This window comes from Branchiostoma lanceolatum, chromosome 6 (genome assembly GCF_035083965.1).
Source record: "Branchiostoma lanceolatum isolate klBraLanc5 chromosome 6, klBraLanc5.hap2, whole genome shotgun sequence".
Classification (NCBI taxonomy): Eukaryota; Metazoa; Chordata; class Leptocardii; order Amphioxiformes; family Branchiostomatidae; genus Branchiostoma; species Branchiostoma lanceolatum.
The window spans coordinates 19042811-19059232 of NC_089727.1; the positions used below are offsets into that span (position 1 = coordinate 19042811).

General features: G+C 41.8%; 1 protein-coding gene across 3 annotated transcripts; it reads left to right on the top strand.

The window, feature by feature from the left end:
• The first annotated feature begins 1593 nt into the window (after nt 1-1593).
• LOC136436965 (probable N-acetyltransferase 16) lies at nt 1594-7274 on the top strand. Of its 3 annotated transcripts, none has more exons than XM_066431387.1 (3): nt 1594-1990; nt 5373-5606; nt 6019-7274. In XM_066431387.1, the coding sequence occupies exons 1-3, from the start codon at nt 1796-1798 to the stop codon at nt 6574-6576; spliced, it is 987 nt and encodes a 328-aa protein (XP_066287484.1). In that variant the 5' UTR covers nt 1594-1795; the 3' UTR covers nt 6577-7274. The 3 variants fall into 3 exon arrangements, with proteins under 3 accessions (XP_066287484.1, XP_066287486.1, XP_066287485.1); XM_066431389.1 differs by lacking the exons at nt 5373-5606; nt 6019-7274 and adding exons at nt 2273-2506; nt 2950-3586 and having other exon boundaries at nt 1600-1990; XM_066431388.1 differs by lacking the exon at nt 1594-1990 and adding an exon at nt 4630-4833.
• The last annotated feature ends 9148 nt before the right edge of the window (nt 7275-16422 follow it).

The window sequence follows — 16422 nt, forward strand, 5'->3', positions numbered from 1 at the left end:
GTTATGTGTACAGTTCTACAGGGCCCTAGTCTATACTAAAATGGTTTCTTAGACTACAAGTAGACACCAAAATTACAAGTTGTATTTCTAGGCACACAATTGCCAATTGAAGGCTATGTGGGAAAGACATTTCAAGTTGGAAATGTAGATACAATTAGGCACTACATTAACAGGGTTGATTTGAAAATTTGAACATGGTTGATTTTTCAAAACCTGAAAGTTGTAGATATTATTATCTTGATTATCCAAGGGATCTTGTCTGATTGAAACTTCCTTGGACTATGTAACTTTCTGCATGGTTTGATAATGTTCCTATTAAAATCAGTATAGGAAAAAAATTGAATTTCAGTATTATGGTAATCTGTCCCAGCCATTGTTCTAGGCTGGCAGACGCTTTTATAAATTAATGTGGTTATGGGGGTTAATCACCATTGAAGCTACTGGACATGTCACAGTAGGAGCACTTCCTTTACGACTTGCCCCGGGTAAGAATCCGATGGCTTTAAGTTTGCGGTAGCGCTATAGTGACATACTGCTACAGTATTGGACAAAAGTGTTCGCGGTCATTTTCAGTTCGCGGTGAAACGTTCGCGGCGAAAACCGCGAACATAAAACCACCGCGAACATTTCTGCATTTATAGTATCTCTCGTATCTGTATTACATTGACATTTCCCTCGAGAACATTATTCAGTGTCGAAATCCCTGCGTGCAATTATGAGACATCCTGTCAGTCGGCGCTTCAAGGATGGAAGACAAGATCAGAAAGATTAAGAAACTGACTATACATATAAAAGAACATACTACTTCGGACCAACGGAACACGTGATGCTACCGCAGGATCACGTGATGCTACCTTAAGTTATCACGTGATGCTACCACAAGGATCACGTGATACTCCCGTAAGTTATCACGTGGTGCTAACGTATGGCAAGACGAAAAATGTAACTTGCACCAAGACAACGTTAAAGATGGAATACGTTTATTCCTACAAGACACAGGCGCTAGTCTTCGAATCTGAGATGTGATGTAATGTAGCTGCACATATACTATCCCATCAGGCTCGCCTCTGAGGTATCGCCAAAAACTACGTCTCGATGAAGAGCCCACTACCCGTCGATTCCCTGTCCCCTCCAGTCATTAGCAATCCAAGCGGCTTTCATTGTGAATGCATATATATATCTTGTGATTTGTGATATGTTCCACTTACTTCACTGTACTTATTGCAAATTACAAAGTATTGGGGACTGAAGGATTTAGTAGATGAACAAAGTTATCATAAATACAACTTCTCATGTGTCTCCAAGTCCACGGCGCTCTGGCCCATGGCTCAAAAGCCCGCTCTAGCGGCTCATGAAATTATTGCACGGTGGTTGCAATAATCGCCAACTACAGCTAGACGTTCCCAACTGCCACGTCGAATTATCAACTATTGACACTTCCTATGGTTATGATAAAACAAACGATATACTATGTCAGCAGACTAATCAATAACCCTCAAAAGTCATTTGAAATAAACTTAAATGAAAGAATATTAGAAAAACACTATGACTAGTCCAACAAAAGTCTTTTTGTTAACGTTATGACTAAATGCTTCCAATATATTTACCTTAGTAACTTTTCCGTAAATAATTACGTACTGCAGATGTTTGGCGTTATCTTAACATGCGTTTTGGCGTCTTCTAATGCGTGTTCATTCTTTTTGGTAATATTTTCCCTTCTATTAAATATCTCCTTGGAGGTTACCCACCCCGGCCTTTGTCACCCATGTTGGTTCCAAAGGTCAAAACGTAAAAGATGGCGGACAAAAACAACCGTGCTACCGCTGACGAGAATCTGACGTTCCGTCTGGCGTCTCACGGCGACTATGACGACGTTATGAGGATGTCTGTAGGCGTCTATGATGGCAGAGACTACTTACCGGCGTTCTACCATTCTTTTATCGACGATACTGACGTCATTGTGTTCCTGGCGTTGGTCGGTGACCAAGTGGTAAGCAAAGCCATACATCTGCTTAGAGAGTTTCACCAGTCTCCAAGCAGATGTTGGAAGGAAAAATCGTATCCATTCCCAGTTTATACACATGGATTTTTTTTCCAACATCTGTAACGTTAGATCTAGTGATAGTCAAAGCGAGAATGGCGTGTCAGAAAAATGGGTAGGCCCGATAGATTACGTTTTTTTTCACCCCAACATCTGCTTTGAGACTGGTGAAAACCTCCAAGCAGATGTGTGGTTTCGGCTTGATTTTTCATGTTCAGATTTACTTTACAGGTGGGATTGCGGGCATCCAAGATCACGGAAAACGGAACTGCATTTATCGTCAAAGCCGCTAGGGTCGCTCCTGACTGGAGGGGACATGGCATCGACAGAAGGTTGTCTCTTCACCAAGACCAGTGGATGCGTCAGAATCGTCCCTCAGTCAAGTACAAGCGATCCACGGTGTTTTCACTCTTACAAGGCGTAGTGGAGTCGATGAAGGCAAATATGCGATTTATCTTTAGCATGGTGAGTACAGGAATTGTGGATTTCAAGGCAACCAAAGCAATGTTATGGACAAAAAAAATAAAAATACAAAAAAATGCTGAAATCTTTTTTGTAGTGACATTTACCAACACTGTCTAGCACATTTGTGTAATAACTTCATACTGTAAGCATATCAAAACCGTGCAAAAACATGGTGTACATAGTTTCGCAAGCCTACAAAAACCCTGGCAACGATTTTCAATGAGTTCTCATATTACAACGAACGCATATTTTTTCATCATGGACGTCGGTATTTTGATAGTGTTCTTTGAACTAATCATGTAGAAAATTGACTGTCAAAATCCAATTTTTGGGCCCTAATATTGCTTGGATTTTTTTTTCAGATGACTGTTCAAAAAGGACGTATGGTAATCGAAAAAAAAGAACTGTAACAAATGTAACGTACATATTATTGTGTTTCTCAGCCCTTTATAGAATACCAGTGTGGACCCAATCTCTGGTGGCGACAGGACCCTGCTCAGCTGGCTCAACTGGACACGACCGGCTTACCGGACGTCGTGCCTCTGCAGGCGGCAGACGACGACTTCTGTACGGCTGTACAGAAATGTCTTCCCGCCAAAGCCTGTGGCGGTCACGATGGCAAACCAATCATTCTCGTTGACTGGGATCCTTACAACCTAAAGCCGGCCAACTTGAAGCGTCTACAAGCGCAATACACTATCTACATGTTGAAACACGAAGAAGAAACAAGTCTAAGTTTTTCAAACACCTACCTTTCACCTTCAGTGAGAATCCTCACCGTCTAAGTCTACGCCAATGATTTCTCCACCGTCTTAAAACACCTGCTGAAACACCTGAAGGATACGTGTCAAACTTACAACAGTGACGTCATCTGTTTGGGGGTAAAAGTTCCGCAGTTTGAACTAGGAGATGTCGTCATTAACTTTTGCAGAGAAACGTTACAAATGGAATCCGTCCATCCCAGCAAGACACAGGCGCTAGCCTTCGAATCAGAGATGTGATGTAATGTAACTGCGCATACTGTAGTACTATCCCATAAGGCTCGCCCCTGACTTTTCGCCAAAAATCACGTCTCGATGAAGAGCCTGTCGATTCCCTGTCACCCCCTACCCCCCCCCCCCCAGTAATGAGCGACCCTAGAGGCTTCCATTATAAATGCACCCCCAATTTCTAGAGGATGGGATTGGACTTACCACTACTTTATATTAATGCTAGGGTCAAATTTCCAAACCGTGGCCCGGCCGAGCTGTTTGGTAGAACGAAAAATACAGATCTTGCAATATGTGATATGTTATGTTCTACTTTAGTTATCTGCACTGTGCAGATTTTCAATATTGCAATTAAGCTTTGCTCTCTTGAAAGCCATGGTCATGTCGTATATATCACGCTATGTCGCATTTCTAGATGAATAAAAACTTCATTGACAAAAGTACACAAACTTGCATGTAGTGATCTAGCCTTGTATAAATAGTAGATATTGATACCAACGCAAACTCGAACACGTCTTATTATTGTTATACACTTTCATGAAATAGAATAAGATAGAATAAAGATTATTCATCATTGTTATGTATCGTAAAGAAGACCTCTGATACCGTACCCGCCCTCCTTAAAAAGCGGCCAAGGCCAAAGAATGTAACACAATATGTGTGTGCGTTTTTCTATGTGAAATAAAGGTTAAAAACTTCTTTAGCAAAGCACATTCAAACTTTGGGTGAGATAGTATGCAACTTATGACGCAACAGATTGAAAACTAGTTTGAATGACAGAAACACAATGGGCAAAGTTATGCCAAAACGGATGAGTGAGAATGAAGTTCGTGTGGCGTCAAATGTCCGGCATGTCTGGATTGTGAGGTGCTATGAAGGTGTGTCAGGTACGTTTCAAAATAAAGTTATTTTGTTAGCGTCATGAGTAAATACTTCCAACATAACGTTAATTACTTTGATGACTTTTCCAGAAATCATGATGTACTGCAGATGTATCATATGACGTTATCTTTTCATGTGTTTTGGCGTCTTCTAATGCGTGTTCATTCTTATTGGTAATATTTTCCCTTCTAACATCTGCTTTAAGGTTACCCACCCCGGCCGTTGTCACCCATGTTGGTTCCAAAGGTCAAAACGTAAAAGATAGCGGACAAAAACAACAGTGCTACCGCTGGCGACGATCTGACGTTCCGTATGGCGTCTCACGGCGACTACGATGACGTAGTGAAGATGTCTGAGGGCATCTACGACGACAGAGACTACTTACCGGCGTACTATCACTCCTTTATCGACGATACGGACGTCATTGTGTTCCTGGCTTTGGTCGGTGACGAAGTGGTGAGAGCCTAGCCTGGAATCCATCCTAGTATTTAGCTTCCGTATTTAGCTAGCGTAGCGCAGCGGAGCTAGGGTAGCGACCGGAAGTTAAATAGGATGGATTCCAGGCTAGTGAGAAACCGTTTACAAATCTCTCTGTGACCACACATCTGCTTGGAGAGTTTCTTCAGTCTCCAAGCGTTAGCCTGAATTCAATCAAGCCTCATGTGACCGCTCGCCGCCCTGTAACCGCCTCACAACCCAAGAGAAACCCCCGGACAGCTGGAGTTTGCCTTATACAGACTATCCAAGCAGATGTTGGGAGGAAAAATATCGTATCCATTTGCGGTTACACTGTTTGTTTGCGTTTTTCCAACATCTGTAGATCTAGTGGTCAAAACGACGATTGCGTGTCACGGGAACATGGGTAGGCCAGAATAGAGAACGATTTCTTTCACCCCAACATCTGCTTAGAAACTGGTGAAAATCTCCAAGTAGATGCATGGTTTTTGCTTAATTTTTCACAACACTGATTTTTCACGTTTGGACTTCCTTTGCAGGTGGGACTGCGGGCATCCAAGATCACGGAGAGTGGAACTGCATTTATCGTCAAAGCCGCTAGGGTCGCTCCTGACTGGAGGGGACAAGGCATCGACAGAAGGTTTTCTGTTCACCAAGACCAGTGGATGCGTCAGAATCGTCCCTCAGTCAAGTACAAGCGATCCACGGTGTTTTCACTCTTACAAGGGGTAGTGGAGTCCATGAAGGCAAATATGCGATTTATCTTTAGCATGGTGAGTACAGGAATTGTGGATTTCAAGGCAACCAAAGCAAAACCTGAAATCCTTATTGTAGTGACATTAACCAACACTGTCTAGCACATTTGTGTAATAACTTCATACTTTAAGCATATCAAAATCGTGCAAAAACATGGTGTACATAGTTGCGCAAGCCTACAAAAACCCTGGCAACGATTTTCAATGAGTTCTCATATTACAACGAAGTCATATTTTTTCATCATGGACGTCGATATTTTGATAGACTAAGTGTTTTTTGAACTAATCATGAAGAGAATTGACATTCAAAATCCAATTTTTGGGCCCTAATATTGCTTGGATTTTTTTTTCAGATGACTGTTCAAAAAGGACGTATGGTAATCGAAAAAAAGAACTGTAACAAATATAACGTACATACTGTGTTTCTCAGCCCTTTATAGAATACCAGTGTGGACCCAATCTCTGGTGGCGACAGGACCCTGCTCAGCTGGCTCAACTGGACACGACCGGCTTACCGGACGTTTTGCCTCTACAGGCGGCAGACGACGACTTCTGCACGGCTGTACAGAAATGTCTTCCCGCCGAAGCCTGTGGCGGCAACGACGGCAAACCAATCATTCTCGTTGACTGGGATCCTTACATCCTAAATCCGGCCAACTTGAAGCGTCTACAAGCGCAATACACTATCTACATGTTGAAAGACGAAGAAGAAACAAGTCTAAGTTTTTCAAACACCTACCTTTCTCCTTCAGTGAGAATCCTCACCGTCCAAGTCTACGCCAATGATTTCTCCACCGTCTTAAAACACCTGCTGAAACACCTGAAGGATACGTGTCAAACTTACAACAGTGACGTCATCTGTATGGGGGTAAAAGTTCCGCAGTTTGAACTAGAAGATGTCGTCATTAACTTTTGCAGAGAAACGTTAAAAATGGAATCCGTCCATCCCAGCAAGACACAGGCGCTAGCCTTAGAATCAGAGATGTGATGTAATGTAACTGCGCATACTGTAGTACTATCCCATAAGGCTCGCCCCTGACTTTTCGCCAAAAATCACGTCTCGATGAAGAGCCCACTACCTGTCGGTTCCCTGTCGCCCCCCCCCCCCAGTAATGAGCGACCCTAGTGGCTTCCATTATAAATGCACCCCCAATTTCTAGAGGATGGGATTGGACTTACCACTACTCTATATTAATGCTAGGGTCACATTTCCAAACCGTGGCCCGGCCGAGCTGTTTGGTATAACGAAAAATACAGATCTTGCAATATGTGATATGTTATGTTCTACTTTAGTTTTCTGCACTGTGCAAATTTTTAATATTGCAATTAAGCTTTGCTCTCTTGAAAGCCATGGTCATGTCGTATATATCACGCTATGTCGCATTTCTAGATGAATAAAAACTTCATTGACAAAAGTACACAAACTTGCATGTAGTGATCTAGCCTTGTATAAATAGTAGATATTGATACCAACGCAAACTCGAACACGTCTTATTATTGTTATACACTTTCATGAAATAGAATAAGATAGAATAAAGATTATTAATCATTGTTATGTATCGTCAAGAAGACCTCTGATACCGTACCCGCCTTCCTTGAAAAGCGGCCAAGGCCAAAGAATGTTACACAATATGTGTGTGCGTTTTTCAATGTGAAATAAAGGTTAAAAACTTCTTTAGCAAATCACATTCGAACTTTGGGTGAGATAGTATGCAACTTATGACGCAACAGACTGCAAACTAATTTGAATGACAGAAACACAATGGCCAAAGTTATGCCAAAGCGGACGAGTGAGAATGAAGTTCGTGTGGCGTCAAATGTCCGGCACTAAGACATTTATCTACACACGAATTGCATAGTTTTACGTCCTAATACATATTCAAAACACCCGGTGAGAGGAGAGGGTGGGTCATGACTAAATGATACACTAACAGTTCAACTCCACACCGCCCATTTCCAATTGCACATCACTACCAAAAATAATTTTCTTGCTTTACTAGTTTTTCTTGTTTACCTTAACTCGTGGACACATTTTCTGATATCAAGAATTTGAAGAACAATAAAAAATGAAGAATTAGTCTAATTGTTTCCATGGAATTTCTCATAAAATGGACGATTTCCTAATTCTCGTTAGTGAAGAAACTATTTCTCCACAAGTTTTTAACCATCAAGAATTTCTAGAAATTCAAGTCTATTTTTTTGTTTTTATTGACTTCAAGATTATTTTTATTGTTATCTTTAAGAATATATACGATTTTTTGTATTCACTTTCTTGAATTATCTTGCTTCAAGACAAATTTTCTAAGAAAAAACTACTTAATAAGAAAGAATTTCTTAACTCGTGGACAAAATGGTTTTCTTTTAAGAACTTTTTTCTGTGTATAAGAAGAAACAAGAAAAGCAAGAAAACGCATTTTTGGTAGTGATATCCGTGTCAAGTATACCTGCATTATTGGGCTACGGTGTTTAAAATGTTCTGATGCTTATCGAATTTACATTTTGTAAACTATATTTGTTGGATTATTTCGGCCGAAATCTAAAGACCAAAAAAAAAGCCTCTTTGACTCTAAGCTGTCAAAGAGGCCTGATTCTGATCGATAAATAGCTTGGCAGATGGTGACAGCTATTCCTATTCATAGTACTTCAAACTGCACTGCACGAAATGGCCTCGTATCCCGGCGTATACGTACAGGGATTCCTCCGGAAATATTCCATATCCCGGTGCGGATTTAGCGTATCCGTTAGTTATAACGGATACGCTAAATCCGCACCGGGATATGGAATATTTCCGGAGGAATCCCTGTACGTATACGCCGGGAAACGAGGCCATTTCGTGCAGTGCTGGTGACATTTACTGTACTACAGCTGAATGGGACCTCATTGGTCATTCCATATCTGAACAGTCCATATCTGTCAGTAGCTAGGCAACGCCCCCCCCCCCCCGCCCCTATGAAAAGTTTGGTGAAACACCGGCTGGACTTTCTGTCGAATTGTATGCCACTTCATTTTTTTGTGTGTAAAATTCAATCTGAAACTCCCACGAATGATACACGCATGAACACAGCTTATCCACATCGTATACATTTCCATGTCAACAAGAGTTCGGAGACCTCATGTCTACATGAAATATATATATATATATATATAATGCAAATTGGACCCTCATTGCATTATTTTTATTTAACCAAGTTCACCTTCACATAACTTGCAAATGACACAAGAATGAAATTCCAGTTATCTACCAATATTAAATTACAGTATTTTCTCATTAATCATGCAAACGATACAAAAATGGAAGTTGTGCTGCAGTACCAAGGTCACATACCAGGGGACCCAAAGTCGACCTTTATTTATTCATTAATTTGTTAAGATTTACCACATTTGTAGAAGGATTGATCTTCTTCTTTCCAACACCGACCCAGATACCAAATATCATATCATTAAAACCATCCGGGAACACAGAGACACAGACACACAGACACGCCAAAAGCAATATTTCTATTTCATGGAGATAATGAATTTGTAAATAATTAACTCTGCAGTTCGGAAAGTTTACGTCTATGCATCTGATTGGAGATTAACCCTAATCCGACCGTATGAGGTCTGTGTGGATCCCAGATGTCTATCTATATGTGCCATCTCAACATATTTCCTCGGTGCGTAATCACGTGTCTACAGCGTGCGTAATCACGTGTCTACAGCGTGCGTGATCACGTGTCTACAGCGTGCGTGATCACGTGTCTACAGCGTGCGTAATCACGTGTCTACATCACCTGGGTCAGATAGGCCGAGTGATTCGGTCGAAAATTCCGGTGAGTCAAATTACCTTGAGTTGGATAACAGTTTAAATTCTCTCTACAAATTTTCATTGTTTAATTATTTGTGTACATGTTTCACTACTTCTAAGTAAGTTTTACCCTGACTGACCCATTGTTGTAGAAGTTAAGTGTGGGTTCTCCTCATTTTCTGCATAAATTATGATTATGAGCATTAAGTATTGTTACCAGAACCTGTCCAAATTTCTTCATAACCACTATATATATACGAATTACAAAAAGAACCACCAGAATTTTGGCAATATCGCTCGAGGGAAGACAATTGTGTTGTTTTTTCATCGAGATTATGATCAGATCAGGCGAAAATAAATGCGTGCACGGGTGTCATCCATAAAATTTACTTTCTGTAGCCCAAGACCTGAAAGAATATGCAATTTTATTTTGCTTCAAATTCATCTCCAAAAGAAGCAACCTCAGACGGCTAAAAGAACAAATTGTTGTTTCGTGACGAGAAATCAAATTAAGTGCCTGCCAAATTATCCTGGCCATTTGCCCGAGAAAAGGCCCCCAAAGAACTAATTAGGCCTTTCGGCTGTCGACTTTGTTTCGGCTATCAGTTGACATTCAAGTCACCACCGACTCTCGAACCAATTACGCAGATGGCAGGGGGGTTGAGTAATTTGTTGCGGCATGTAGTTTGCCTTAATGGGTTGGTCATTACAAGGATTAAAACCTATCTCTTCACGAAGGTCTACCCTCAAAGATGGGTATACTTCTTTCGCGGATCCGGTTTGTCGATTGTAAGTAAACAGGTCATTCAAGGACAGGTGCAAACTTCAGACTACTGTAATTCACTTTATCTTCGCAGTAGCAAAGAAAATTGACATTTTCACTGAACTTCAGCTTCACGGTGGCAGGTGAACGAATCATGAATAATAACAACAGTTTTTTTTTTCTTTTTACGGTGATGATAAGTTCACGGTACAGAGGTGACCGTGAAAACAGTGAACATAAAGTTACAGTGAAAGAAACAAGAATTACAGTATTCAGGATAATTGGTAAGAAGCATGTGGGCCCAGTTTTATCTATTTTAGATTTACCACATTTATGGAAGGATTGACACCTTTCAAGATGTCAACCCAGACCAGACTGTAAGGTTTGGACCATCGCAGACTGGGGCATGCCCCTACTCTTTATCGAAAAGTGTGCTGGTTTCTTTAAGGTGCGCGGGGTATGACTCTCCCCAAACACGGGACCTCCATTTAACGTCCTATCCGAGGGACGTCCCTAACGGAAGCTAGGTACTCATTTACACCTGTCAATGAGTAGAGTGAGGAAATTTGTGTTAAATGCCTTTCCCAAGGGCACAACGTCGGGGCGCGGATCCAGACATGTCTGGGGGCAAGCCAGGTTCGATTTCGGGTTCCCTTGTTTGACGGTCGAGTGTCCTAGCCGTTACGCCACACGACGCCACATTTTTCACACGCGTTTCAAGAGTCAACTTAGACCGAGGCGCGCGTTTGTCGTGTGGGTAAATCCACGGAGTCGACTCTCAGTAGACTCCCGGGGAGCCATGCAATGCTCCGGTCAGGGACCATATGTAAATCAGCAAAGGCATTTAGAAAATTTGGCAATTTTTTTCTTATTCTTTATGCCATTTTTTAAATATCAAATAAAACTTTATTGCACAACAAATGTAACAGGTACAAGTTCGTAGGTAGTACAAAATATCAAGACATATAATTATGTCTTCCTTATTAACAATGCTAATGAATTCTACAAAACTTAAGACTAATCACTACGGTATCCAATAAGAGTATACGTATATGGAACATGTATTACATGATACACAGGGAACTAAGTTTATGTCCCCGTATCTGTTTTACATTTTGAGCGCCCTGATTTGCAAGTTGGTCGTGACTCAATGCAAGGCAATAGTGCGGTTGTCACAACGCCGGCGCAGCTGGGCGTTTTAAGTCACTTCACGGCCCCTTGTGTAAATAGAAGGCTGCAAAGTCTACACCGGCCGAGTCGACTTGTTGTCGATTCAAAAACATTTGTGTAAACTGGGCCTACGTATTAAAAAGCGTAATACTGGTCTTCGTAATCCTGGTAGATTTACACGCGTGTGTAAATTAGACAAGGGTCTTAAAAAGCGTAATCTTAATCCTGGTTCTCCTGGTGTTCCTGGTTTCATTAGGTGTTACACTGGTATCTTCTTGCAAGTTGGTGAGAGCGTGCAATCGTATCACAGCTTGCATACACATGGATTGTTTACAATATTCATGTGGGGTTTTCAATATCAGTTTTGTTCATCCACCGCTAGCCTGTGCCTTGCATCTTCTTGCAAGTTACCGAGACAGCTCAATCTTGCCATGGCTTGCATACACAACAACTGTGCAACATATTCTTATAAAGTTTTCACCATGTGTACCTCCACTCCGCGGGTTTGATTTGAACCGTCATAGACAAGGTTAATTGCCTATGCACGATAAGTCGATATACTGTACATGTAAAATCAACTACTACATGTACAATATACATACTAAAATACACAATGGAATAGACAATACATGTTCGTTTAAGTCAGTCCGTGAACTCTTTAACTGGCGGCAGGTTTTCTCTGATCGTAGCAGAGCAGTCCGTTGGCTGCACGTCGTGGCTCTGTTACTGTTGCCGTCCTTCTATCCGTCGACGTTGCTGTCCCGGGTATTGTGTCACTGAGACGAGTAGACGCGGACAAATGTGGCAGAAGTTTGTATCCATCCAACGAGAGGCAAATCTATATATCAATCACTAAAAACCTTGACTTTCCCCCATGTTCACATGTACATTTGCCGTTTAGTAATGATGATAACCTTTATCGTACATTCATGCTCTATCACGGTATACAACCCGGCGTGGCTCAACTGATTGCCTACCTTCACAATAATCTGTCGACATCTGCATAAAACTATAAACCATAACATGTTAAAGATTCATTATTCACGAAGTGAAAATTACATCAGCTACTAGCTATCATAAAAGTAACTAAAATAGCAGTGCCCACCTCTCGCCGTCATGTCTCCTATGGATCTAAACTTAGTACGAACACGTGCTTGTAACTGTTAGTACGACTTGAAATTTTGTTCATATCCCTTCGCCGCTGGAGTCAGCTGTCATGCAGTGCACCATTAAATAAATGACAGAAAATTAACGTTACCATGATACTTATTGGAAAATTATATCGCAATCTGGGCATCATGTTATTAGTTTAAAAACGAATACAAAATCAATGCAGTAAGTTTGAATATGTCTTGCACTTTTTTTTCTGGCGGTGTTGTGTACAATCTGTTCAAGAGGATATTCGGTCTGGTTCCTGTGGGGACAAGGTACTGTAATTCTTGTTTCTTTCACTGTAATGTTCACAGCTGTTTCACGACCACCTGCACCGTGAACTTATCATCACTGTGATATATCTGTCTTTATTTCTTATGATTCCTTCACACATCTGTTCCGTAAATCACTTGTCGCCACCATGAAGTTAGAGTTCAGTGAAAATGTCCATTTTTCTTACGCCGTGAAATTCTACTACCGTCAAGATAAAGTGAATTACAGTGTTAGCGTGGGCATCTTTAATCTCCAAGCAGATCTACACGGGGCGCGAAAATCGTAAATGCTAGCCAGAGAAGCTCAAGTCAGCCAGAGAAGCTCTCTGGCTGACTGGAGCTTCTCTGGCTAGCATTTACGATTTTCGCGCCCCGTGTAGATCTGCTTGAAGATTAGGCACATTAGGCACCGTGTGCTTACCGCCGCCACAGTAAGCACACGGCCCACTAATTAGCTCACACGCGAGATAGAAAGCAGAGTTCAGCTGCCAAGCGCTCCGGGGTGCCAACTCTATGCCTACTGTACTAGGTCTTCCCCGCCCAAAAGGGGTTATCATCGCATCGCGCGAAAGGTCTGGTATCCAGGCTACGGGCGCATAGACCCCAGCTCAGAAGAAACAATGAAAGCCTTTTTTGGTGTTTTTTTTTGGCGACGCATCAGGGGCGGAGCCTATTGTATAGTACAGCTTTCGGATTGCCAAATATTCTAGGATTTTCGTGAACGCATTCCCTAGGGAATTACCTTTTGGCAACACCTTGCGGGTACGGCCTTTGTATGGCGGGGTCGAATTCTATTGGTTGGGGCATAGAAAAGGCGCTAGTTTGTATTCACTGTTATAGTGGCAATCCTGGGGTGGCTATGACAAGTCAGACTTCATACTTGTAGAATTTGTTGTCAAAAACTACCTTTTTCCATCTTTTTGTCTTCAGGACAAACGGGAGATAGTGGAATGGTTGTGAGCGGTCAAATGGAATGAATCAATAGCTCTGCAGCTGGCTCGGGGTGTTTCCCCGGAGAATAGCTGTATAGAAGTTCTCGTAATTCCGTTAGATGAGGATAAGTTTTCTCGGTCAGAATTTTTATCTCCGTAAAAAAATGGAGATATTGTTTTGGGTGTGTCTGTGTGTCTGTCTATTTGTCTGTCTGTTTGTCTGTCTGTTTGTTTGTGTTTCCGGACTACTGTAGTCAGCATAACTCAAGAACCTCCTGATAGATTACGATGATATTTGGTATGTGGGCAGGTGTTATGAAGCCGAAATTCAAGGTCGATTTTGGGCCCCCTGGTATGTGACCTTGGTACTGCAGCAGAAATTCCATTTTTGTATCTCTTGACCTGGACGTGCTGTGGTCTTGATTTTTTGGTGGCAGATAGCTTGTGGTGTAATGAAGACGTGGTGTGGGGTTGGGCCCCCTAGCAGCTTGCTCTGGAACTGCAGGGGCGTTATCGTTAAAATCTTCTAAGGAGAATAACTGAACAAAGGAACAACGGATTTCCATGATATTCAGTATATAGGTAGCTTAGACAGAGATGTACACAATGAAGTGCAAATTATGTTAACAAGGACTTGATTTGCATAGCTAATGAGGAAAATCTATATTTGCAGTGTTTTCCATCATCAGACTTAAGTACATGTACAAGTACTGCTGGATACAAAACGCTCTGCACATTTCATATTCTCTTTAAGCCTCGCTGCATGCAAATCTAGGGAACATTTTCTTATGTCAAACCCTTGTAACGTACACTTTATATCACCATTTGTGCTCATTTGTTACATAATCCATCCAAGCGATCTGAAGCAGTACTACAGACAACACTCTTAAATGATTTGTTTTCCAACCATCGGAAATTCAAGGTTCAATGCCAAATATGACAAAATTACGTTACATGTAATGCTACCGACGTCATTTCAGGATAAAGCTTTCTTCAAATGTGACAGTATTATCGATCCTTTGATATTGATTCAGTACCATCCTCTGTAAACAGTAGTGCCGAGTTGCCATAACGGTTACGACGTTTGGTTCAGAGCCCAGAGGTCCAGGGTCCGACTCCCCTGATATGCCACCGACGTTGTGCCCTTGGGAAGGCACTTTACATCACAGTGCTTTCTTCTGTAGTTTCATAATTTTTTGGCCAAGAACATTAAAAAACACAAAACAACGTGTCAACTCGTTCATCACGACTCGCGCCATTACACGACCGATCCCTCCCGTAACCCCAGGAGGAACTATACTGCAAGTTGCCACCAGCCATAAACACCCCGGCGTTACCCTCACAAATACCCTTTTCTGATCGAACGATATCGACACCATCTCTACCAAGGCTAGACGACCCTCTGGATTGCTATGTGCTAGAAGGAAGACGATATCGAAAGACCTACTTCTCACACTATACACAACAATGACAAGCCCAAACCTGGAGTATGCTAGCCTCGGTTGCAAGCTTTCCCACTAGCCATTTTACAACTTATCGGGTCCAGTTTTTTTTAAATTCTTTGGCTGGGGGTCGTATCTGTCGTAACAGCGGTTACAGGATGTCAAGCAGATAAGGGGCGTCTTTTTGATACGGCCCCAGCCAAAAAAAACTGGATCCGATAAGTTTAAAAATCGCTTGTGGGAAAGCCTGCATCGGAGGCTAGAGTATGCAGACATTGTCTGGTCTGGTCTTAACTGAAAACACAAATGCCTTCAAGTGGTAGATGTTGCGATCGTATGACGCATTTCTTTGCAGCGGCTGGCGTGGACAGTCCACCACTGGAGGTAACGTTACCAATTTTAGAATCTATTGAATGTATTTCTTTATAAAATATAATAGTTTTATTGAGAGTTACTACGCTTGTGGAAGGATTGACTTAATAGGTGGATATCACCTATTCAAGGTCAGAACTCGGAGCAGGCTGTAAGGTTTGATCCACTCACACCTTTACTCTTTTCGATAATTGCGGTGGGGTCTTTAATGTGCCCGAGGTGTGGCTCTTTGGTTGAATTTGTTTAGATCGACAATTAACTTAACAATATACGAAGATACAAGTGCAGCTACTTTCCTGTGGTCCTTATCAACAAACATACTAGTAACTTGGCAAAACTGGTAGATACAATCACTGAAATAGGTCACGGATGTGTGAGACAACGTTATACAGAGGTGGTCGGCTGTGCCAGCTGAATGTTTTGAAATTTTCAAAACATTGGGCTGTGCCGGGAGGTCGATAATGGGTTGGGTGGTAGTTGGGAGTAGGTCGCTAGTGGTCAGGGTGTGTTTAGGGGTCAAATTAATCTTAAACTGGTCAGACTGCTCCGGACCTATCGCCTCGGTTGGCTGGTGGTCGGAGCCATGTTTTGCTATGTGTAACCGGGGCTTAACAGAAATACTCCTAACTTTCCCACGGTTCATTTGCATTTTGCTGCCAGCACAGTTATATGTTCCTCTTCTTACAACGTCGTTCAGATATCCCCTGATATATGTAGACCATCTGCAGATGCATAGTTGCTCCCTAAATGTAGAGATTATCTGTGTTTGTGCGATGGAAATTTTCAGCATATTTGTCGTTGTGGGACACGCTTTTGCCTTTTTGGCAATGTTCTGGGGCGATGTCTTGCAACCGACATCCGTATGAACCTTTACAGGAATGCGTTACCAGCTCCATTGAAATGTGGATATATAAACGACAAGTCAACGTCATTTTCACATGCAT